The sequence below is a fragment of the Crinia signifera genome, chromosome 9 (genome assembly GCF_055691185.1).
Source record: "Crinia signifera chromosome 9, ASM5569118v1, whole genome shotgun sequence".
NCBI lineage: Eukaryota > Metazoa > Chordata > Amphibia > Anura > Myobatrachidae > Crinia > Crinia signifera.
In genome coordinates, this window is record NC_139225.1 from 145,040,644 (window position 1) to 145,065,500 (window position 24,857).

The window sequence follows — 24,857 nt, forward strand, 5'->3', positions numbered from 1 at the left end:
AATGGTGCAATATGTTGCTATCTTATCATACAAAGCTTGCTTAAGGATTTGGGCCTTGGACTGGGCTTGTGCAAGTGGAATGGATGCACAGCGATTTGTCCGTTAAACACGTCATATATTTGGCTTCTGTACGTTGCCTTGATTTCCGGTACGCAGATGAACGGTGGAACACATAATTCACCTATTCTGGACACTTCCCGGATATTGGAACACACAGCCATCTTGTTTCCAGCCGCTGGCACGCGCTCAGTGGATGCTAGTTATCGGCAGATGCGATTCAGGTTGATTTGTGGGTATTCTTCTAGTCACGCTTCTGATGAATGTAATAACGGAAACACACTAAGCAAGACTTGGAAATTGCACTGACCCCACAGAGTACTTGGCGGCCGTTTGGGTGCTTCCTTTACACAGTTTGCGATTTGTCCGGTTCCTGCTTGCCCCAGGGATGCTTATTATCATGTCATTTTATTGTAAGTGCAACAAATTACTACATGTCCTATGTTGTGAAGACTATCTGCACTATTTTATGTCTCTTCTACGTCTCCCTCTACATGATCTCATCCCCAGCATGTGAAATAGGAGATTGTTTCCTACAAACAGAATTAAGACAACATCTACTCCGTCAATCGAATGAATGACAATTGTGGAACTAGGATTTGGAGATACAATTCCGATTTACTTGCATGGAATTAATAGCTCCGGTTTAATATTCACATGGCGACTCCATGAGAGCTATTTGTGTGCAAATTTTTGTTTTACCCATCCCCAGTCCGCTAAGATTAAACGTCAACAACGTGGGCTACCTTCCACTCGATGTGCCTTGGTGCCCACACCAATTATGGCTCGAGTCCCATTGTGGGCCCGCCAGCATGCTACAAATATCTTTCCATGAATCCTCGTTCACATCTCACTATGTGGGCCTAGTGATCCAAATTACCTAGAAGCTGCCAACTTAAGAGTGGTTGATGGTAGTGCAGTGGTGAGCAAAGCTAGGCCTCACTGTGATAGGTATAGCACCGATGGTTTACATACTCATCCAGTGGCGGGTTAACAGCACATACGCCTATAGATTGTAAGCTTGCGAGCAGGACCCTCCAACCTCTATGTCTGTAATCACCCAGTTTGTATTATCACTGTTGATTCCAATTTTAAAGCACAACAGAATATATAAGTTAACTGTAAATACAATAAATAAATCCGCAGTATGCCTTTCGAGGCCATGACCTGCGTTGTTGCATGCAGACTTCATGGACCCGACTGCCCAGTTCCGCGGCCAGTCTGAGTAAGCTTCAGCGTACGATGCGACTATCACATCCATGATAAACAGAGACTCCTCCCACAACATTAGCATTTTAGTTGTACGGTATGGCACAAGCCGCTTCCCTGCAGCCCTATGTCAATAATAATACCGGGCGTCAGACTGACAATACAAAGATAGGATACTACAGCGGAAACAATAGTTTTAATCAGTCGGCAGTTTTACATTGCTTTTTATTGGCTCCTTTAGCGTTTGGGGGTTGATCTGTCTTATCCATGAAGTGGCGTCAGACAGCAACAGGAATCCAACGCGGGTAAAATATCCAGAGCTTTCATATCACCAGTAAATGCACAATATAATGAGCAAATCCAACAATAGCGTTTCGCCCTGATTTAAAAATAGGTCTGATCGTTAACCCCCACCCCACACAAGAGATAAATCTAAACTTATATAAACACATAAAGGTGGAGACACCATAGCCCACTCTCTTCTACACAAGACTCAGGCAGGCTACTTCCATTAGAAGCGCAATGGGACACTGGTTATAGTTCTTTCCAAAGAAAACCTAATTCCAAAGCTTTAGGACTGTATGCTTGAGACAGTACATTATACAGTATACAGACTAGTCAAACACACATTCTAGTAGGTATTCTGCTCATATCTACTTAGACTTGTACACAGCCAGGAAAAGTAGAGCGACGCGTTTCTGAGTTTCTGATGTAATACATCCACAGTGATTTGCCGAAGACTTTTTATTCATGGTTTGAGCATTTTTGAGGGACTGTGTGAACTTCTGGTAAAATGAGTTTGGAACTCTCAACAAGGTCGTTCGTGGGGGAAAAAAAAAAAAAAATATGGCAAAAAATCTGGAGATAATGAAAGTCACACGATTGCAGAGGTGTCCGATGACGGGAAGCGGACTGTTCGATTTTAGATCTCATGAGCAGCCTCCTGGTCGCTGTAAATCTTCCAGCAAATCGGAATTCAGTGAGATTACTTGGGGGACACGAGGACATTTATCAAGTCTCCAAAAGATACTTTTTGGAGAACAGTCATAAGCATTATCCATACAATAGGTTTGAGGTACGCTTATTAAAGGTTATTTGACTCTGTAGAACATATATATGGAATACACAGGCAAGGGGCAGTTTCTGGGATCACAAAAGGAGGGGGGGGGGGGGGGTTACAGTGTCTACGGGTCTCCCCTAAACACTCTTTGAGTGTTTGGAAATCTCTGGGTGGTGTAGGATTCGTTATCTTCAATAATCTTCTGGATATCCTGACAAAGCTAAGAGCAAAAACATTTCATTAGCCGTCTTCCAACATAAACGTTTGGTAGCCATCATATGTTACAGTGCACCACTACTTGTACCATTCACCGTAAACTAAAATTCAAGAATAATAATGTTATTTTATGGCATGGTTAGACTTCACTGGTTCCCAAAATCGGTCCCCAAGACCCTAAACTGTTCCCATTTTGGTCACTTGACAGGTGCATAGGAGCGTTCATTACTCAATTACTTATTTTAAAAGATCCACAGGTGAAGCTAATTAGCTCTCTTGTGATTGTTTGAGGTGTATTCAATGCGGCCGGTGAGGGGGTTAAACGGTGGAGATTGCCGAAAACAAGCGATCCTCGCTGTTCAACCCCGTGCTGGCCGCTCACCCAGAGGACGGCGAGGATTTCTCCAAAGAGCAAGGCTCGCGGCCAATGAAGGGAGCCGGCTGCATTTAGCCGCAAGCCTCGCTGTTTTAGCAGCCGCATACGCAGTTTCCCCCTCGCTTCAAAAACCTAACGGCATGTGGCAGGGGGTCAGTTGAATACGGACCCTGCGAGCTGTGACGAGCAGGCAGCACTGCTCACTGTCACAGCTCGCAGAAAGCATTGAATACACCCCTTTGAGGAGATCTGGAAAACTGTGTATGGTCTTTGAGAATCTGTGCACTACATCCTATACCTGCTGCATTCTATACCGCCCGCAAATAATTCTCTGCGCAACCCTCCCACCACCACCAAATGCCCTAAAGCCCCATCTTAGTTCAACAATGCTCGCTCCTGAGACATTCGTTCCTGTCTTCAGTCACCCATAATCCTGGGTCCCCACTTCTTTGTCCTCACCTGTTCTCGGTACCTCATTTGTACCTCGCTGTTGTCCAGCTCTCTCCTTAGACTCTCTGCACTGCTCTCAGGTTTGGCTCCTGTAAATCTCATGGCTCGATTCACAGCCTCTGAGAGGGCTAGGTGGGGCCCCTCACCCTGCATTGTCTGAAAGGAGATGGTTGGGAAGTTCAGGACAGTGGTAGACAATCGGCACTCACCATGCCACGCGTGCAAAAATCCCGTCAGACACTTACCTTACGTCGCTTAGCCGGCATACCACTCAGGTAAGCGTCACTCAGAGGCGGCTGTTGTTGCTTCTGCTTCCTCTGGCTCTGTATATCTTGCCTAATAACCGGAACCCATTCCTAAGGCGGGGGAGACGCACATAACACAAAGACTCAGAAACAAACTCTCTAGTAAGACACCAAGAGAAACCACATAAAGGAGCATGGAAGGGTTAGGATAATGGAGAGGTGACTGGGGTCAGGCACTCACAGGTGGCACGGCGGCTGCCCATGGCTCAGATCCAGCCTCTTCTTGTGGGGGAAGTTCAGAGTCTGGGCACAGTGTTGGTGCTGAACTTTGAGTGGGCAGGAAGAGCACCTCCTCCACTGTGGTAGCAGGTGCTGGAGAGGACGCCCCCGGCTGCTGAACACACAAACAAGATATCCCAATTCAGAGATGGGGAACAAGCAAAACCATACATAGCTGTGACATATAAAGGGACCATAACGGGCACTCCTGGTTGGCCTACGCCCTCACTCCCAATTACAAATTAAATTGTTTTTTTTTTTTGTGCAAACAGAGGCTGACATGCTGTGTATTGGTCACAGGAACTAAGTAACATCATTCACCTGGAGGATTTCCCCAGCATATACAGTGTTCATTAAACCAGCAGCATACTCAAACCAGACCCCTCACCACACACTCACTACTGGTCAACCCAAACCAGATACCGCACTACTGTGCAACATAAACCAGACACCTCACTACACACTCACAACTGTGCAACCCAAACCAGACCCTTCACCACATAATGACAACTGTGCAACATAAACCAGACACCTAACTACTGTGCAACATAAACCAGACCCCTCACCACACACTCACTACTGTGCAACCCAAACCAGACACCTCACCACACACTCACTACTGTGCAGCCCATACCAGACCCCACACACTCACAACTGCAACCCAAACCACACCCCTCATCACACACTCACTACTGTGCAGCCCAAGCAGACCCCTCATCACACACTCACTACTGTGCAGCCCAAGCAGACCCCTCATCACACACTTACAACTGTGCAGCCCAAACCACACCCCTCATCACACACTCACTACTGTGCAGCCCAAGCAGACCCCTCATCACACACTCACAACTGTGCACCCCAAACCAGACTCACCACACATTTACTACTGCACAACCTTAACCAGGCCCATCACCACACAATCACTACTGTGCAACTTAAATCACACCCCTCAACACACATTCACTATTGCGCAACCCAACAAGACACCACACACACACACTAATGCGCAACCCCAACCGGACCCCTTCACCACACATTCCAAACCAGACTGCTCACACTCACCAAGTACCCACTACTGTGCAACCCCAACCAGACCTCACCAAGTACCCACTACTGTGCAGCCCTAACCAGACCCCTCACCAAGTACCCACTAATGTGCAACCCCAACCAGACCTCACCAAGTACCCACTAATGTGCAACCCCAACCAGACCTCACCAAGTACCCACTACTGTGCAGCCCTAACCATACCCCTTAAAAAGTACTCACTACTGTGCAAAAAAAAAACTAGGGAAAGTGGAGTATTAGACTGGGTACACACTGGAGCGATGATGGAACGAATGCCCGGCAGGAAAGATTGTGTACACACTGGAGCGACTTTAATGAAGGACGAAACAATTATGTTCTATCCTTCATTAGCATTCTACAAGACACTAGTGATATCAAACTAAGCGTCCGTCGTTAGCGATTGCCAAAGCACATAATCCCCTGCACACACCGAGCGATATAGGCGGTATATCATTATGAAACGGTATATTGTGCCGACATTGCTCCAATGTGTACCCAGCTTCAGAAATCTGCAAAGTTGCATGGAGTTCCAGTATAAAAGGAAAAGGTTGAGGTCATGTGACACATTCCACACCAAGGGCAGCCAAGTCTGGACCACTCTTACCAGTACATCCGTTTCCATTAATCCTCCATGACAGCACCACTGAGAGGCAGGCCCTCCTCCCTAGTAGGGGACAGGAAATAGAAACGGTTAAAGCCCTTGCCGACTCTCCAACCACTGGTGATTACATTTGACTACAGACATATAATGTGTGGGCAACCCTAAACTGCATTATCAGAGGGGTCAGGGTGCTGTCATGAAGGCATCATGGAAACCATTACCGGTGAGAATTTTCCAGACTCCACTGGAGGGACCAAACGCCAGATCCTAATTTTCCAAACCATCCAGGTTCAAATCGGTGTAAGCGGTGCCCCACAATGGATTTAGATGCGCAGTACAGATTTTAAACCGTATTTCCATCAGCCCAAGGGGTGGAAATAGCTCCGCTGCAATGGTTCTACTGCCTGAAGGGTTCTTCATCATGACTTGATCACTGCTGAAGATAGTCTGCTTCATCCATCACGTAATGGTTGCTGGTAACTCCCCAAGACCCTTACATCCCTACAGCTTGAGCAATAGGTGGAAGACTTCCTGGAGAACGTCGGACTTGGCCCAGCCCTTCTTGGTGAATTGTTTGTAGAATGCGAGAGACAATGTACACAGATTTCAATACCACTTCAAAAGGGCACGCCAGGTCCTCTTTGGCCTGGAAACAGCCATTTGACTGTCCCATGAGATGTTGTTCAGGTAACTCTTTAGGTCAAGCCCAGCCAACCTTTGCCTCTCCATCTGTTCTGAAACTACAAGTCCCGGGATAGTTTACTGATGTGGAAGGTATACTGGGACCTGGAGAGCCACAAGCTGGCCAGCACTGCTTTAGGAGAACCATTGACAGGGAGATGGATCTTTGCCTTGGCCGAACTCTGCACCTTTGCCATCAATTACATCAGATGTTTCTTCATTAGTTCAAAGATATCACAGCTGTGACATTGTCAGGAATTGGTTTTCTAGAGACTTTTAGAGTTTTCCAGACCCCAACAGTGCACAAAGACCACCGTCAGCCTTAAGCATTGCCTTAAGCAGAGGTTCGGTCACCCCCGATGACAAGACATGTACATAAATAAAGGAGAAAAAACAAAAACCTATTACGCCAGACACCTTCCTAGTTGGGATGGTTTTACAACCATTGACGTTCCTATGAATGAGGACAAATGTTTACCCCCTTCCCCCCATCATTATCAATGGCAGGGCTTGATTATAAGAAAACATTGGCAGCACCAGTCCAATAGCATTTGCGGTAGTCAGCCATCAATAGATGACCCCACTACAGCCTAGTGCAGACAGGGATACCCTGGTGATGGGGGGAAAAAAGCTTAACCCTTTGCAGTCCACCACTGGATCTGCTACTAGCGCTAGGGCTGTTGAACCTGACTAGACGTTGGAAGGGTTAAACGTTTTCTATTGCCATGCCTAATAATTAGGAGAGCCCGTCTCATACGGATACGGTCATGAGGATGTAGGGAAACAGATCTAGAATCTGGAAGTTACTGGAGATGAAGTTTAATATTTTACCTGGGTTTCAGCTGGTGAGGTCTCCATTGGCTGCTCCTGCGATACGGGTTCAGAAACCTGCTTGGTAACCAAGGTGAGACGATAAGTAAAAGGAACATGAGAAAATAATTTGTTATTATATCTAATAACTACAGCAGAATCTTTATTTTCAACTCACTTGAGGAACATCTCCAACCCTACGGACGTGTCTCTGCACCTCTCCTTCCGTCACTGGCATTTGGCCTAGCAGGACTTGGAGTCGAAGGGACAAGACAGACGTCATCCAGGACACTAACTCAGGTGATACATCCAGGGAAAGCCGCCTCTGATGGATACACAGGAGGAAACGGGAAGGTCAGGGCAGGTCACAAACAGTAACAAGAGTGTCATTAGGCTGGAGAGCAGTGTCAGGTGAGTACACAGCTGTGGGAACTTGACACGTGTTTCCAGCTCATGCTGTGATATACCTAAAGGGGTGACATGACCAAGCGGTGATACACTATCATATTATACTGATAAGGGAGGGATCAAGTATCTTATCAATGCAATTCAAAGTCCCATTCAGGGTGCATGATGGAAGATCATCTCTTACTGAGACCATGGGCTGCAGAGGGGAGGAGATACTCTCTGAACGTTCTACATACTGGTCTGATTAAGTGTCGGCTCCTACAGACCCCTCAAACAACCCATGGTCCAGTGTCCCCCATATGGGAAGCAAGAGGAAGTGCGATACATGGTAGGCTAGAGGAACAGCTTACGATTCTCTCATTGATGACCGATGTTAGTGCGTTCTGGTCTCCCCTGAGACAGTACAAATTGAGAGCAAGCCACTCAAACAGCGACTGGTTGCACATCTCCAGGAGACGCTGCCCAAACGTGGAGTCTGCAAGATAAAAAAGGGAGTAGATCAATTTAAAGGAGAGCCATCATAGTACAGGCGGAAAAAGCCTGCCGTTCTACAAAGGGCAAGCCGCCAACCTACCCGCACAGTGCAAGATGTGTGTGGTGATCCGGTTAAACTGTTCCTGTAAGAACTCCAGGTTCGTCCGTGTGATGTCTACATCATCTCGGACAGGGGCAGTGGCCTGTGTGTGGGGAGAGATGAACAAATGAGATATAGAAGGTGTCAGAGGGTGAATCACATGATGACGGGTATAACACCAGACACACAAAGACAGACAGGAGAAATGGGCACTTACAAAACTCTCACGAATATATTCTTCCAATCCATTAAACAGATTTCGAGATGCCATCTGAAAGTGAAATATTAAAGCGTTCCTGATGAGATCAGAACATGGGTAAAGAAGTTTGAACCCCTCTGCCCAACCCGGCAAAAAAAAGACAGCAGCTCCTGTGCAACTCTGACAAACGTGCCTGGATTCAATCATTTCCAAGAAAGACAGAAGGGGTAAGAGGTATCTGTTTTTTGGGCAAGATTGGGTTGCGGCTGCCATCGTTTCTACAGGATACGGTTGTTAAATCGGCACAAGAAAGGTCAACACAGTTTTTTTTATTTTTTCCCCCCACTGTGGTTCCAGAACCGGCAGTAATTCATGCCCTACCATCCACTAGGACATGGAGGGAGAATAGAATAGTGTGCTGGAAGCACCACAAGCAATGCTGGCGTACACTTAGACAGTGTCCAGAACTAGACGTCTAGATCTAGACACCTAGAAAAAAAAAAAAAGGTTGACCTTCTGCATTGTCGACCTTCCGCCGGTCAACCTTAGGACCCTGTCTACCTTCTGCCTGTTGACCTTCCAGTGTCGACCTAAAGAATGTCAACTTCTCTTGGGTCGACCGAATTATCCATACCCGTTTCTACACCATCGCAACACCAAACCGCTGGAACTGGGGCTAATATTAGATTCCCCCAAAAGTCTGTACTTCCGATTGTAGTAGGAAAGAGAACATACCTGGATATTGTGTGGTGTGGGGTCCGCCTGGTGTAAATACTGCTGGAGGAAGAAGGAGCGAAGCTGAGGCTGAAGGTTCTGTAGTGGCTGGGAGTGTCCGTGTAACAGCATTACCATATCCACCAATGAGAAGTGATGACAGATCAAGGACAAGAGGTCACCGAAGAATCCTTGAGGGATGAAAGATCACCAAAAGCATATTTAGTACACAGGAGTAAAGCAATAAACCGTAATCCATAGACGTAGCGATGGCAGATTACATGACTAAAGAGACCGAAAGATTCCTACCCCCAGGTCCCTCTGCATCTGGCTGGAAGATGTTGCGGGAGCCGCTAAGGCGCTGGATGAAGGCTGCGATGCTCTCGTTCCCGCTCTGCTCAGCAGCACTCAGAGATCCCAGCAGGGTGGACAGGACACCATGTACCACACTGGTGAAGAACTCTGGTGGAAGGGAATCCGCAGCAGCAGACTGAGGTGGTGCGGTGGAGGTAGTAACGGGTGAGGGAGATGCTGGTGTGGGCTGAGCGAATGTCTGGGGAGCAGCGGTGGATGCCTGGATATTTTGTGTTGCCTGCGGTGGAGAGAAAAGTGTAGACAACTATAGAACCAAATGGTGGAAAGAAATAGCATCACTGCCTCACAGCACTGAGGTCTGGAGTTAGATTCCCACCACAGCCCTAACTGTGTGGAGTTTCTATATTCTCCCCACACTCCACAAATATACTGGCAGGTTAATGTTCTCTCTAACTAACCCTCAACTCTATGAGGTGAAGTACAGCCAGTGACCACTAGAGGCCACTTGATGGACCAAATTACTAATTTTTGTGCTAAAAGTTGTCATAAGAAAAAGTAAAAGCAATTTTTGCAGGGACACTGACCTGTTTCAAACTTGCTGGATAAAGAGAGAGAGAGAGCTGTGAAGACAGAGATTGGGGGTAGGCGCAGATAGGGACTGGGGCTGGGGTGTAGAGACTGTGGGCTAAAAACTGTCACAGCTCAAAGTGAAAGAACATTGCAGGAGCTGTCAGTTTGACAGGCTTTTAACTAGTAATCGCATAATATACTCAAGTACAGCTACTTGCATGCTAACCTCTTAGAAAGGAACAATGTGCGCTCGTAACGGCTTCAAATACACTACAATACCCCAGCAATGTGAGGCCTTACTGCTCTGTCCAGCGAGAGATACGGTTATATACTGTATTATGGTCTGGTTCCATGTTGTGGCCACCTAATGTGCTGCTAGAACCATTCGCATGAGGTCATTGGCTACAGCATGATGAGAACAAAAGATGAACAGACTCTGGTCAAACGCCTTGAAAGATCTAATAAGATTATTCAGAATAGAAGTAAAAACTGTACCAACAGAAGTGGGCACGGTGCTTTACAGCGGTTATACAGATGCGTCCTCGTATTTTACAAATATGTATCTTTCTTGCAACAAGGATGTACGATAAGACTGTGCTGAGCAATTTGATATATGAAAAGTGTATACGGTGCATGAATGAAGGTGCCCATAACATCAGTAACGTTTTGGCCACTTTTCACAAGATACGGATGGATCGGGCTAAGAAATCCGGTGAAAAGTGGCCAAATCACATGTGTTTCGCTTCCAATCCGATGCACGGTCCGTGCGCGTAGGGTCAGATGTCGGACGTGCTGCACATAAGATAAATCGCATATGGAAATGGCCCATCAAGTACCAAAATGGAAGGACTCAGAGGGAGCTGCTCAGGGAAGTACAAGGGAAATCTGCTCCGACAAGTCAGACTTCACGCGCAGGCTTAGAGATTGCCGTGAAGATATAGGAGGATTTATCTGCATATATCATATTGTCTGCAGACTTGGACTTCATGCAGGAAACAGGGGAAATCAAACACGACTTATGCTGGATCATTAAGGAGCACATTATTGTATTTTATCCTCGTCCTATTCAGTATATATATATATATATCCCGGCCACATTCTCAATTCAAAAGTGTACGCAAACACACAGAGGAAAAGGATGTGATTTAGGGTAACCGCAACAGTGTTTCACCCCTGAATTAATCTCACCCCCCCCCCACAAAGTGTTTTAGAAGACTATAGTATCAAACTTATTTATTGTGACAAACAACTTTCCTTTTTGTTTCAAATCAAATAATACTCCGCACAAACACATATATTCCTTCAGTACGGTATACACCCATTATGGGTCGACCACAGAAATATGTCAACATGGGTAAGGTGAACACAAGCATGAAGTCGACAATGGAAAGGTCAACATGAGTTTTTTTAGGCCAACATGTGCCGACCGGCGGTATTTCATACCCTACCATCCACTATGGGGTGGTGGGAGAATATAATAGTGTAGCGAGCGCAGTGAGTCATGCAAGGGGACTTAGATGGTATCCATGTCGACATTAGGGACAAAAAATAAATGAAAAACCGTATGTTGTCCTTTTTACTGACGGCCTTCCCACCATCGACCTAATGCTGGTGTCGACCTTAACCATGTCGACCTATTTCAGGTGTCGACCCAGTGCCTGCCAACCTAAATTAAGTCGACACAACGACCCATTCCTTGGTTACAGATGAGACATGTACCTGTAATATATCGGTGACTCCTTGGAGAAACGCCGGCATTCCCGGAACGGCCACAGCTATGCTTGGTGAACCCATAGCTATGTTTGCCACGCCCGAGCTGGCCGAGCCCAGCAAGGAGCCCAGCAGCTGGGACAGATGTTGGTCCGGTCCTGTAGGGGGCTGTGAGGATGGGGCGGATGGAGCAGACGGTGCGGAAGGAGCAGAGGGAGTGCTTGGGAAGCTGGACGTGGTGGAAGTCGTGGAGGAGGAAGTGGATGTAGACGAGGAGGTGGAGGTTGTGCTGCCGCTCTGAGCTGTATGATGGGAAGAAACAGGGCTAGTAAGAGGATATGGCAGGGGACACAATCATAGAGAGTTAGGCACCATGATAGACTTCATAGACAAGCGGCTGATGCAGCTGAGCAGAAGGCGGATGTAACGGATTTCATGGTGCATCACCAAAATCTATACGTGTATTCCCCACATATGGCGACCATACGCTTAGTGTCCTAACCCATGACATTATCCCCGTGCACTACTCCACGTCAGTCAGGTGCAGAGAGGCGCCACCTGTGGCCACTAACCCACTCGGTGTCAGTCCGGAAGTGTGTGGGGGGACAGAAGCTAGCTATCCGATTCAAGTGTTAGGATGTGAACCAGATTCTATGTCCATTTCTTTGTACACTTCGTTTTAAATAAAGAGATTTGAAAAAAAAAAAAACGGGACCATGACATAACTGCAGGATGAGGTAAAAGTCTTACAGCAGTTTGTGTATGTTTATTACTAGCATCTTCTAGTTGGGTAAATACATACCACACACACACAAACATATATAGGGACAGGCCACTTACCTACAATGACCGGATGCATGAGCAGCTGTCCCACCAGACCACTGATCATCTGCGTTAGAGAGTTTGGGGCAGCCTGGAGAAGATACAGATGGAGTTAGCAGGGGTTACACTACCCCCCGCGTGATGGGTGCAGTATGGTAACAGTAAATTTGCCGGCATATGAGACATTATATGAGTAGTATAGGGCATAGTAATGAAATAACTCCTCACCGTAGTCCCAGGTCCTACCCCGGGTGCTGCTCCAGGTCCTGTAGGAGGGGTAGGGGTTCCAGGTTGAGCTGGCTGAGGAGGAGCGGTAGGCCTTGTAAAAAGTAACCGAGGAACGGGAAAGCCGGGAATCTGTTGCACTGCGCGTAAACAGACAGACACAGTGTCAATTCACCAATCACCAGCTGACTTACATGAAAAAATATATGCATGAAAAAAGTATTCCTCAACATTCACTGGAAGACAGAACATAGACATGACATAGGGTCTACAGACCGCCGGGGTCCAAGCAAGTACAAATCATTAAAAGTTATTGTTACGGTTACAGTAAGCGTTGCAGTTTCACCTAATGGGCTACAAAGTACATATGAGCACCGACGTCTCGCCCTCTTGCCCTCCCTCCTCTCCTGACCACATATAGAAGCCAGAGCTGCGGAATTATAGGTCTTTGTTCTGCACATTCCATCGGTAGCTAATAAGTTGTACAAGCAGATCAGAGTCTTTGCAGCCCCAGCAGGGAATGGTCCATTCCCAGACCTACAAGTGACCCCCATTTCTGAACCGATGGTTTGCAGGACAATCCAATACAGACATATACTGGGAACTCCAGCTTAGCCAGACGCCTCCCTTACAGCAAGTAGCCTTTAGGTTCAATTAGCCAAGTAAAAAAAAATAAACCACAGTAAAAATGGATCTGCCCAGAAGTACAAAACCCGAACGGGTCTTCGCATTTTCTAAAGATTATTATTTTTCGCTAATGGAATTTTTGTACCCTTTCTCGGATTCTATTTGGAAACTCAGACTATGTAGACACACACTTTCAGCATACTGGCCCGTTAAATACAATTTAACATCTCATGTCTCCTTATAAGTTACCCCCCATCCTGAAGGAGGCAAAGCAACATCACCCTCTTCTGAAAAACTTTACAATGAAAACCAGAGACGGTGAGTGTTCTGCATCCCCAAATGGATTTAGGTACTGTTTCTCTGCCAATCTCCTTCAGATCAGTGTGGTCTAACATGCAACACCCTTTGTTCTTTTTTTTAATTTAAGACATGGTTAAAACAAGTCAAAGGTTCTCATGTAGCCTACAAGATTCGCCTGTGGAACCCTGGTCCTTACGCAGAATAATTGATGCTAATGTTACAGCTGAGGTGCCATAATGTGAATGTCCAGCTAAGCCCCCTCAGTCCACAATCTGCTGAAAGAGGTCATGATGTGGAGATTGTGTCTAAGATCATTGGATTCCAAATATTCAGCCCTGAGAATGAAGACGGTTGATGCTGGTAGAACAGTGGTAGCCAACCCTAGCCATTGAGAGCTACCAACAGTTCACATTTTCCAGACAACCTAGCTGCTGCACAGCTGCACTCATTAATCACTGACACATTTTAAAAGAGATACACAGATGGAGCTAATTAGCTCACTTGTGATTCTGTGAGGAGACCTGCAAAACATGCACTGTTGGTAGCTCTCGAGGACTAGGGTTGGCTACCCCAGTGGTAGAACATTTCTTCCACCGTGCATGAAACGGCCGGTCTCCTTGGCGGCAGAAGATCTCTTTGTGCCTGTCTAATGGTTTCATTGCCATTGTCCAACGGGACTGGTATCCCCTTTCCTCCAGATGATGTCACTGAATTGCAGCATTTAAGAAAACCCTTGACTCAAGGACAATGATGTTCAACTGCCAAAGCAGAAGCTCGCTTTAGAAGACAGTGATGTTATTAAAAAGTCGGATAAAAATGGGATTGGTGCTGTTTTGTAACGGAGCTCTTTCTGAAATGCCCTTGAGCAGAAATTAGGCAAAGTCTGTAAAGAAACTATTTTGTTTCCAAGAAGGAATACCCCCAGTGTCCTGTAACATAACCAAAAATTGCAATCTCTGCCCAAGTGCCAGGTTAGACGCCTGATAAATGAGGATTCAAATAACTGGACTTGAGGGCCATTGCCTGAATTCGAGGTAAGTATAGACCGGGATTTGCATGGTGTAAGAGGCTGTCCAGATAGGGAGTAACCACAATCCTCCCTCTTCATAGTCCTGTAATATCTGTAATGTACCAAAGGGTTGTTGCCAGCCCAAGAATGGAAATGGGCCCATCAGCAGCATGGAATATGATCGCTGTCTCAATGACTATTTTAAATAAAGTTTTTAGGTTTGAATTGGTTGAAAGGAGCAGTTTACGTTTGATGATCGCTGTCTCAATGACTATTTTCAATAAAGTTTAGGTTTTAGACCAAAAGTAGGTTGGAAATAAACACCAAACCCTTCTGCTCTACTGGGACGAAAACCCTGTAAGGAATGGTGTGGCCAAATGTTTTCTGGCCGCCCAATGACTGACTCTGCTGAATAGTAAGGCAATCTATGATCGGTCGCTGTTTTACTAGGTCTCCCACCCAGGAATCTGACAAAACAAATCCAGAAGTAGCGAACCTCTCACAGCCACCACGGCTGGATGATCTGATGTTCCATCAAGTAGACAAGTTGGGCTTATTGACCACCATGGCCAATGCATCGGACACTCAGATCAATTATATCTGTCTAGTAAAGGTGCAGGTCATGTCTGCATATCTGATCATAACCTGTCAGATGAAATCCCAAGTGTAGCGGTTCCCATGAAGAGATAAGACGGCTCTGTTTCTATAGTAATGTACAGAGACAGTCTGAAGCATTTCTGTTAAGGAGTAATTTGGTCCGTTGAGTGGCCTCTAGTGGTCACTGGCAGTACTGTACCTCAAAAAGGGGATTAGGAATTAGCCTTTTATATATATAGTGATGGTTGATTTGTTTCCCCCCTACAGCCTGGAAAGCAAGAAGCACTGTAACCATACATTGTAGATAAGTGATGTAAAAAAGAAAAGAAAAAATGTTAAATAAAAAAAACCCTGAAGCATAAACAGTCAAATATGAAATAAAAAAAAAAACAATAAAAGCAAGACTACGTAACGCGAATAAATGCTTGGTGCTGGCATTCAGTTACATACCACCTGATGCGGCAGCGATGGCCTGCTGGGTGATCTGATGGGAGATGGCCTGCATGAACTCAGGAGGCAGCCCTGGCATGTGGAGAGGAGTCCCGGTACCTATAAAGAAAGTACATGCGTTCAGTACATGGTTTATTACAAGCAGGCACTGATAATCACCGTTGCCCCGGTCTAGCAGTGCACTTAGTCATGTTCTCCAGTGATTTACAGGGCACCAAACCCTTAAGTTGGGTACACACGTAAGCAATCCGGTGTTCTTATGAAGGCCTGATACAATGTAACAATATATTGTGCCAGCGTATGCACAGCACAATCCGTACAGTGGCACAACATAGATTTACAGTATTAATGTTAGCAAATGGGATTGTATAGCATATTGTTGCACCTCGGATGCGTAAATGCCACCACTTAACGCATCAAGCAATGAACTGGATGGAATAGTGTGTACACAATATACAATTATTGGGCAATATATAGCATTAATGTGTACCCAGCTTTGTGCAGCACATGGCATGCCTGCAGGAGGTGAACACTAGTAAGGGTTAACGTATCATCTCATTGCTACATGATAGAACAGTGCCTATGACGTATCTCTGTGTAAAGCCAGCTGTAAGCAGTATGAGTTAGGGATATTGGGATTAACATGTAGTATCATGTAAGACATTGGGTGGGGTGTCCAGTGACCGTGCGGGATACCGAACAAACTCAGAGTGGCAGGCATTTATAAGGCAAAACCACGCCTTCTATGTTATTTCCCCTTTAGAAAAACAAAATTGAGTTCGACCAGCATCCCACATAGCCGCCGGACACACACCACAATACATATCACTAATTATGTAGCCTCGTTACATAAAACAGCCTCTCTTTGTTAATTATTGGATCAGGCAGTGGTTCTCAAACGGCGTGCCTAAGCACCCTGGGGTGCTGCAGCGCTCCTGCAGGGGTGCTTGGGTTGGATGTCCCAGTAGCAAAACAACTTATTTATGGTTAAAGTGATGGTGCTGATGTCTGCCAATCATAAAACATGTACAGGACCACAACTATGTCCACCACATAACGAAAGCTAACGTCCCCGACTTCTCTGAGGCTGTCCGATCCGACAGATCCTATGTGATCGTAGGGTTCTGATCCAATGTGCACGGGACCGAATTAGATTTTATGCATTAAATGTGAGGTAATAGATACCCCCTTTAGGGGATACAAAGAGCATGCAGGGGCAAACACCAGTCTCAGATCAAATCTGAGTCCACTTGCTCGCGCAATCTGGGCCTTTTCGTGGGGAAAGGGGGAGGGGCTCCCTGGATGCCAGCTGACTGCACCTTATGAAGTGGATTTAACGTTAAAGAGTATATCGTCTGATACATAAATTGCAGTCTGCTTCTACACTACTTTATAAATCCCATTGAGTGCCTTAACCCAGTTACATGCTATTTTGTCATTGGTAACCTTGTTTTTAAGAGCCTGTCTGGGAACAACACTGCACAACCCACAAAAAAAAGCCGTACAGTGCACAAGATATACGGGCGGCTGCAGGGTAACGACCAATCAACGCTTTGGGATGACCCCCTAGGCTACGTATTCACTGTCATTACTCAAACCCAGCCTGTAACTTGAGAGTAAGGAGCTGATTGGCTGCTGTGTTACCACCTTCCGCTCCATCACCTTACCAGACGCAATACAGCTGCCCCACAAATGCAGGAATGGACAGAGCTTTTAATCAACTGCAATTAAGCGCTACACTTGTCTGTTCCCCCAGCTCGGAACAGCTACATGCATACAGAAATCGCTGCTTAGTGTCTCACCATGAGCCGCTGAGGGCGGGGGAACGTTTGATGAGCCACTGGATCCTGAATCTAACAAGGAGAAACAAACAAACTGCAGTCAAAGTATTGTGGGGGGGGGACCGGAGCACCACAGCGGAGAGCCAGCCAACTACCTCACCCTGAATATTCATCATCATCATCACTGGCTCCACTGTCTGGTGAGTGATACGTATAACCCGTGGGTGTGGTGGAGGAGCAGGGGCGGAAGGGACCTGTGATGGGGTAGTTTCCGCCGTGGCAGGACCCTGGTTCTCAGTGGTACCTTGTGGGGGGTCAGAGGTACTGGTGGGAGCGGCTGTAGCGGAGGTTGCATCGGGGGCTGGCTGACCTGCATGGGCTCCGTTGCCCGTCATTGTGACCGTGGTGCCAAGGTTTATCTGAGAAGAAGATCACTGGATGAACAAACAGAAGAGAGTCATTCACATTTAGGATAGAGGGGAGCGGCGTCATACACACCTGTATAGGAATGGCTGCCTGCTGGAGTAACATGGGACCCGTGTAATGTGACATGGGTCTGACTACATGCATGTGTCGGGGGATAGCCATGGACAGGTTGCAGCGCAAGTCAGACACGGCGACCAGCGCGTTTCCCAGAAGCCTTAGACACTCCCCAACAAGGTTAATGATTCGCTGAGCCTGCGCCCGCTCGTCCTGTTGGAAGAAGGTACAGAGGGGAGAGTGGTTAGCAATGCTCCTGGGTTCATCTGTACAAGAGACTATTTCCCCAGTGTGAGGTACAGGATGGGATTATGGGTAATGATGGAAGAGTAACTAACATACAATGTAAGGAATCAGTATGATAGTTCATCCTGCATCCAAAGCGTACCCACATACCTACCACCGCCCTACTCTGCCCCGTAGCTCAGCCATGCTACTACCGCTATTCTCCATAGGGTCGCCCATGCACCCTACCCCACTGGCCCTATTCTCCCCGGGCTAGCCAGTGTTCTCTATCGCTGGCCTACTCACCCCATAGCTCAGCCATGCTACTACCGCTGGCCCCCCTTCTCCCCAGCTAGCCTATGTTCCTTACTAGCCCATGTTCTCTACCACTTGCCCTATTCTCCCCGGGCTAGAACATATTCCCTACCGCTGGACATATTCTCCCCAGGTTAGCCCATCACTGGCCCTATTCTCCTCAGGCTAGAGGCTATTCCCTACCACTGGCCTTATTCTCCTCAGGCTAGAGGCTATTCCCTACCGCTGGCCCTATTCTTCTCAGGCTAGAATATATTTCCTACCGCTGCCCTTATTCTCCTCAGGCTAGAGCAGTGGTAGCCAACTAAGGTCCTCGAGAGCTACCAACAGTTCACATTTTCCAGACAACCTAGCTGCTGCACAGGTGCACTCATTACTAGCTGAAACATTTTCAAAGATCCACAGGTGGAGCTAATGACTTCACTTGTGATTCTGTGAGGAGATCTGGAAAACATTAACTGTTGGTAGCTCTCGAGGACTGGAGTTGGCTACCCCAGAGCTAGAAGATATTTCCTACCGCTGCCCTTATTCTCCTCAGGCTAGAGGATATTTCCTACCGCTGGACCTTATTCTCCTCAGGCTAGAGGATATTCCCTACCGCTGCCCTTATTCTCCTCAGGCTAGAGGATATTCCCTACCGCTGCCCTTATTCTCCTCAGGCTAGAGGATATTCCCTACCGCTGCCCTTATTCTCCTCAGGCTAGAGGATATTCCCTACCGCTGCCCTTATTCTCCTCAGGCTAGAGGATATTCCCTACCGCTGCCCTTATTCTCCTCAGGCTAGAGGCTATTCCCTACCGCTGCCCTTATTCTCCTCAGGCTAGAGGATATTCCCTACCGCTGCCCTTATTCTCCTCAGGCTAGAGGATATTCCCTACCGCTGCCCTTATTCTCCTCAGGCTAGAGGATATTCCCTACCGCTGCCCTTATTCTCCTCAGGCTAGAGGATATTCCCTACCGCTGCCCTTATTTACCTTGGGATAGAGAATGTGATTAGGCAGTTATAGGACAGGCAGAGGTTCTGCTACACTAATATGGCCGCCCCTTGGAACGATGCTTACATTCTCATAGACACTATTTGCTGCATTACTGATGATATCCCGGTAGCGCTCCATAAACGGAGCAAGACGTTCCTCTACCCTGGACAAAGACTGGAGAATCTCCACGTGTTCAGCTGGGGTGGGATGACTGCAGAGAGGGGAACAGACAAAATTCCCGCACTGAGTTATAGAGCAGACAGAAACAGGACAAATACAAAGTGGTAATCATCACTGAGTATAAAGGAATACACATGAGTATAATGTGTTACCCTGTTGGTGCTGTACCAGCTTGCCCATCAGCGGGTGGGGTGCCTTGTGCCTGTGCTTCCCTGGTGCCAGATTCACCCTCAGACCCGGAGGTCTCCATAGGCTCTGCAGACTGGTCTCCAGCAGGTTGCTGCTGCAACAGGTACATATATAACTAACAGACATACAGTATAGACTACTACACCATGCTATATATATATATATATATATACATATAGCACATGTACATTATAGACAGCAGCAGTGCCAGTCTCCTCTCACATACTACTACACCATGACATGTATACACAGCACAGGTACAGTACAGACAGCAGCAGTGCCAGTCTCCTCCTCACACACTACTACATCATGTCATGTATACACAGCACGGGTACAGTACAGACAGCAGCGCCAGTCTCCTCACACACTACTACACCATGTCATGTATACACAGCACAGGTACAGTACAGACAGCAGCAGTGCCAGTCTCCTCCTCACACACTACTACACCATGTCATGTATACACAGCACAGGTACAGTACAGACAGCAGCAGTGCCAGTCTCCTCCTCACACACTACTACACCATGACATGTATACACAGCACAGGTACAGTACAGACAGCAGCAGTGCCAGTCTCCTCACACACTACTACACCATGTCATGTATACACAGCACAGGTACAGTACAGACAGCAGCAGTGCCAGTCTCCCCTCACACACTACTACACCATGTCATGTATACACAGCACAGGTACAGTACAGACAGCAGCAGTGCCAGTCTCCCCTCACACACTACTACACCATGTCATGTATACACAGCACAGATACAGACAGCAGCAGTACCAGTCTCCTCCTCACACACTACTACACCATGTCATGTACACACAGCACAGGTACAGTACAGACAGCAGCAGTGCCAGTCTCCTCACACACTACTACATCATGTCATGTATACACAGCACAGATACAGACAGCAGCAGTACCAGTCTCCTCCTCACACACTACTACACCATGACATGTATACACAGCACAGGTACAGTACAGACAGCAGCAGTGCCAGTCTCCTCACACACTACTACATCATGTCATGTACACACAGCACAGGTACAGTACAGACAGCAGCAGTGCCAGTCTCCTCCTCACACACTACTACATCATGACATGTATACACAGCACAGGTACAGTACAGACAGCAGCAGTGCCAGTCTCCTCCTCACACACTACTACACCATGTCATGTACACACAGCACAGGTACAGTACAGACAGCAGCAGTGCCAGTCTCCTCACACACTACGACACCATGTCATGTATACACAGCACAGGTACAGTACAGACAGCAGCGCCAGTCTCCTCACACACTACTACACCATGTCATGTATACACAACACAGGTACAGTACAGACAGCAGCAGTACCAGTCTCCTCCTCACACACTACTGCACCATGTCATGTATACATAGCACAGGTACAGTACAGACAGCAGCATCGCCAGTCTCCTCACACACTACTACACCATGACATGTATACACAGCACAGGTACAGTACAGACAGCAGCAGTGCCAGTCTCCCCTCACACACTACTACACCATGTCATGTATACACAGCACAGATACAGTACAGACAGCGGCAGTGCCAGTCTCCTCCTCACACACTACTACACCATGACATGTACACACAGCACAGGTACAGTAGAGACAGCAGCAGTGCCAGTCTCCCCTCACACACTACTACACCATGTCATGTATACACAGCACAGATACAGTACAGACAGCAGCAGTGCCAGTCTCCTCCTGACACACTACTACACCATGTCATGTATACACAGCACAGGTACAGTACAGACAGCAGCAGTGCCAGTCTCCTCACACACTACTACACCATGTCATGTATACACAGCACAGGTACAGTACAGACAGCAGCAGTGCCAGTCTCCCCTCACACACTACTACACCATGTCATGTATACACAGCAGAGATACAGTACAGACAGCAGCAGTGCCAGTCTCCTCCTCACACACTACTACGCCATGTCATGTATACACAGCACAGGTACAGTACAGACAGCAGCAGTGCAGTCTCCCCTCACACACTACTACACCATGTCATGTATACACAGCACAGATACAGTACAGACAGCAGCAGTGCCAGTCTCCTCACACACTACTACACCATGTCATGTATACACAGCACAGGTACAGTACAGACAGCAGCAGTGTCAGTCTCCTCACACACTACTACACCATGTCATGTATACACAGCACAGGTACAGTACAGACAGCAGCAGTGCCAGTCCCCCCTCACACACTACTACACCATGTCATGTATACACAGCACAGATACAGTACAGACAGCAGCAGTGCCAGTCTCCTCCTCACACACTACTACGCCATGTCATGTATACACAGCACAGGTACAGTACAGACAGCAGCAGTGCCAGTCTCCCCTCACACACTACTACACCATGTCATGTATACACAGCACAGATACAGTACAGACAGCAGCAGTGCCAGTCTCCCCTCACACACTACTACACCATGTCATGTATACAGGTACAGTACAGTATAGTACAGACAGCAGCAGTGCCAGTCTCCTCCTCACACACTACTACACCATGACATGTATACAGGTACAGTACAGTATAGTACAGACAGCAGCAGTGCCAGTCTCCTCCTCACACACTACTACGCCATGTCATGTATACACAGCACAGGTACAGTACAGACAGCAGCAGTGCAGTCTCCCCTCACACACTACTACACCATGTCATGTATACACAGCACAGATACAGTACAGACAGCAGCAGTGCCAGTCTCCTCCTCACACACTACTACGCCATGTCATGTATACACAGCACAGGTACAGTACAGACAGCAGCAGTGCCAGTCTCCCCTCACACACTACTACACCATGTCATGTATACACAGCACAGATACAGTACAGACAGCAGCAGTGCCAGTCTCCCCTCACACACTACTACACCATGTCATGTATACAGGTACAGTACAGTACAGTATAGTACAGACAGCAGCAGTGCCAGTCTCCTCCTCACACACTACTACACCATGACATGTATACACAGCACAGGTACAGTACAGACAGCAGCAGTGCCAGTCTCCTCCTCACACACTACTACACCATGTCATGTATACACAGCACAGGTACAGTACAGACAGCAGCAGTGTCAGTCTCCTCACACACTACTACACCATGTCATGTATACACAGCACAGGTACAGTACAGACAGCAGCAGTGTCAGTCTCCTCACACACTACTACACCATGTCATGTATACACAGCACAGGTACAGTACAGACAGCAGCAGTGCCAGTCTCCCCTCACACACTACTACACCATGTCATGTATACACAGCACAGATACAGTACAGACAGCAGCAGTGCCAGTCTCCCCTCACACACTACTACACCATGTCATGTATACACAGCACAGGTACAGTACAGACAGCAGCAGTGCCAGTCTCCCCTCACACACTACTACACCATGACATGTATACACAGCACATACAGCAGCAGTGCCAGTCTCCTCCTGACACACTATTACACCAGTCTGGGGATGTATACACAGCACAGGTACAGTACAGACAGCAGCAGTGCCAGTCTCCTCCTCACACACTACTACACCATGACATGTATACACAGCACAGGTACAGTACAAACAGCGGCAGTGCCAGTCTCCCCTCACACACTACTACACCATGTCATGTATACACAGCACAGATACAGTACAGACAGCGGCAGTGCCAGTCTCCTCCTCACACACTACTACACCATGACACGTATGCACAGCACAGGTACAGTACAGACAGCAGCAGGGCCAGTCTCCTCACACACTACTACACCATGTCATGTATACACAGCACAGGTACAGTACAGACAGCAGCAGTGCCAGTCTCCTCCTCACACACTACTACACCATGTCATGTATACACAGCACAGGTACAGTACAAACAGCGGCAGTGCCAGTCTCCCCTCACACACTACTACACCATGTCATGTATACACAGCACAGATACAGTACAGACAGCGGCAGTGCCAGTCTCCTCCTCACACACTACTACTCCATGACATGTATACACAGCACAGGTACAGTACAGACAGCAGCAGTGCCAGTCTCCTCACACACTACTACACCATGTCATGTATACACAGCACAGGTACAGTACAGACAGCAGCAGTGCCAGTCTCCTCCTCACACACTACTACACCATGTCATGTATACACAGCACAGGTACAGTACAGACAGCAGCAGTGCCAGTCTCCTCCTCACACACTACTACACCATGTCATGTATACACAGCACAGGTACAGTACAGACAGCAGCAGTGCCAGTCTCCTCCTCACACACTACTACACCATGTCATGTATACACATCACAGACAGCAGCAGTGCCAGTCTCCTCACACACTACTACACCATGTCATGTATACACAGCACAGGTACAGTACAGACAGCAGCAGTGCCAGTCTCCTCCTCACACACTACTACACCATGTCATGTATACACAGCACAGGTACAGTACAGACAGCAGCAGTGCCAGTCTCCTCCTCACACACTACTACACCATGTCATGTATACACATCACAGACAGCAGCAGTGCCAGTCTCCTCACACACTACTACACCATGTCATGTATACACAGCACAGGTACAGCACAGACAGCAGCAGTGCCAGTCTCCTCCTCACACACTACTACACCATGTCATGTATACACATCACAGGTACAGTACAGATAGCAGCAGTGCCATTCTCCTCCTCACACACTACTACACCATGTCATGTATACACAGCACAGGTACAGTACAGACAGCAGCAGTGCCAGTCTCCTCACACACTACTACACCATGTCATGTACACACAGCACAGGTACAGTACAAACAGCAGCAGTGCCAGTCTCCCCTCACACACTACTACACCATGTCATGTATACACAGCACAGGTACAGTACAGACAGCAGCAGTGCCAGTCTCCTCACACACTACTACACCATGTCATGTACACACAGCACAGGTACAGTACAAACAGCAGCAGTGCCAGTCTCCCCTCACACACTACTACACCATGTCATGTATACGCAGCACAGGTACAGTACAGACAGCAACAGTGCCAGTCTCCTCACACACTACTACACCATGTCATGTACACACAGCACAGGTACAGTACACACAGCAGCAGTGCCAGTCTCCTC

The 24,857-nt window shown here is 47.4% G+C and overlaps 1 protein-coding gene across 10 annotated transcripts in view; it reads right to left on the reverse strand.

The window, feature by feature from the left end:
- Window positions 1–1,992: 1,992 nt before the first annotated feature.
- BAG6 (BAG cochaperone 6) overlaps window positions 1,993–24,857 on the reverse strand; it is a 33,038-nt gene continuing 10,173 nt past the window's right edge. For 2 of the 10 annotated variants that reach the window (XM_083160086.1, XM_083160083.1), the window contains 21 exons: window positions 19,681–19,808; window positions 19,433–19,559; window positions 17,850–18,044; window positions 17,512–17,770; window positions 17,373–17,423; window positions 15,571–15,669; window positions 12,591–12,727; window positions 12,381–12,453; window positions 11,550–11,842; window positions 9,255–9,537; window positions 8,967–9,136; window positions 8,250–8,303; window positions 8,033–8,135; window positions 7,809–7,933; window positions 7,229–7,375; window positions 7,072–7,131; window positions 5,563–5,622; window positions 3,855–4,007; window positions 3,614–3,724; window positions 3,378–3,524; window positions 1,993–2,546 (listed from right to left, as the gene is read on the reverse strand). In XM_083160086.1, the coding sequence (XP_083016212.1) occupies window positions 2,451–2,546; window positions 3,378–3,524; window positions 3,614–3,724; window positions 3,855–4,007; window positions 5,563–5,622; window positions 7,072–7,131; window positions 7,229–7,375; window positions 7,809–7,933; window positions 8,033–8,135; window positions 8,250–8,303; window positions 8,967–9,136; window positions 9,255–9,537; window positions 11,550–11,842; window positions 12,381–12,453; window positions 12,591–12,727; window positions 15,571–15,669; window positions 17,373–17,423; window positions 17,512–17,770; window positions 17,850–18,044; window positions 19,433–19,559; window positions 19,681–19,808 (2,871 nt within the window). In that variant the 3' untranslated portion in view covers window positions 1,993–2,450. Of the gene's footprint in view, window positions 2,547–3,377; window positions 3,525–3,613; window positions 3,725–3,854; window positions 4,008–5,562; window positions 5,623–7,071; window positions 7,132–7,228; window positions 7,376–7,808; window positions 7,934–8,032; window positions 8,136–8,249; window positions 8,304–8,966; window positions 9,137–9,254; window positions 9,538–11,549; window positions 11,843–12,380; window positions 12,454–12,590; window positions 12,728–15,570; window positions 15,670–17,372; window positions 17,424–17,511; window positions 17,771–17,849; window positions 18,045–19,432; window positions 19,560–19,680; window positions 19,812–24,857 lie in introns of all 10 variants that reach the window. The other 8 variants (XM_083160084.1, XM_083160081.1, XM_083160090.1 and 5 more) reach the window with 6 other exon arrangements.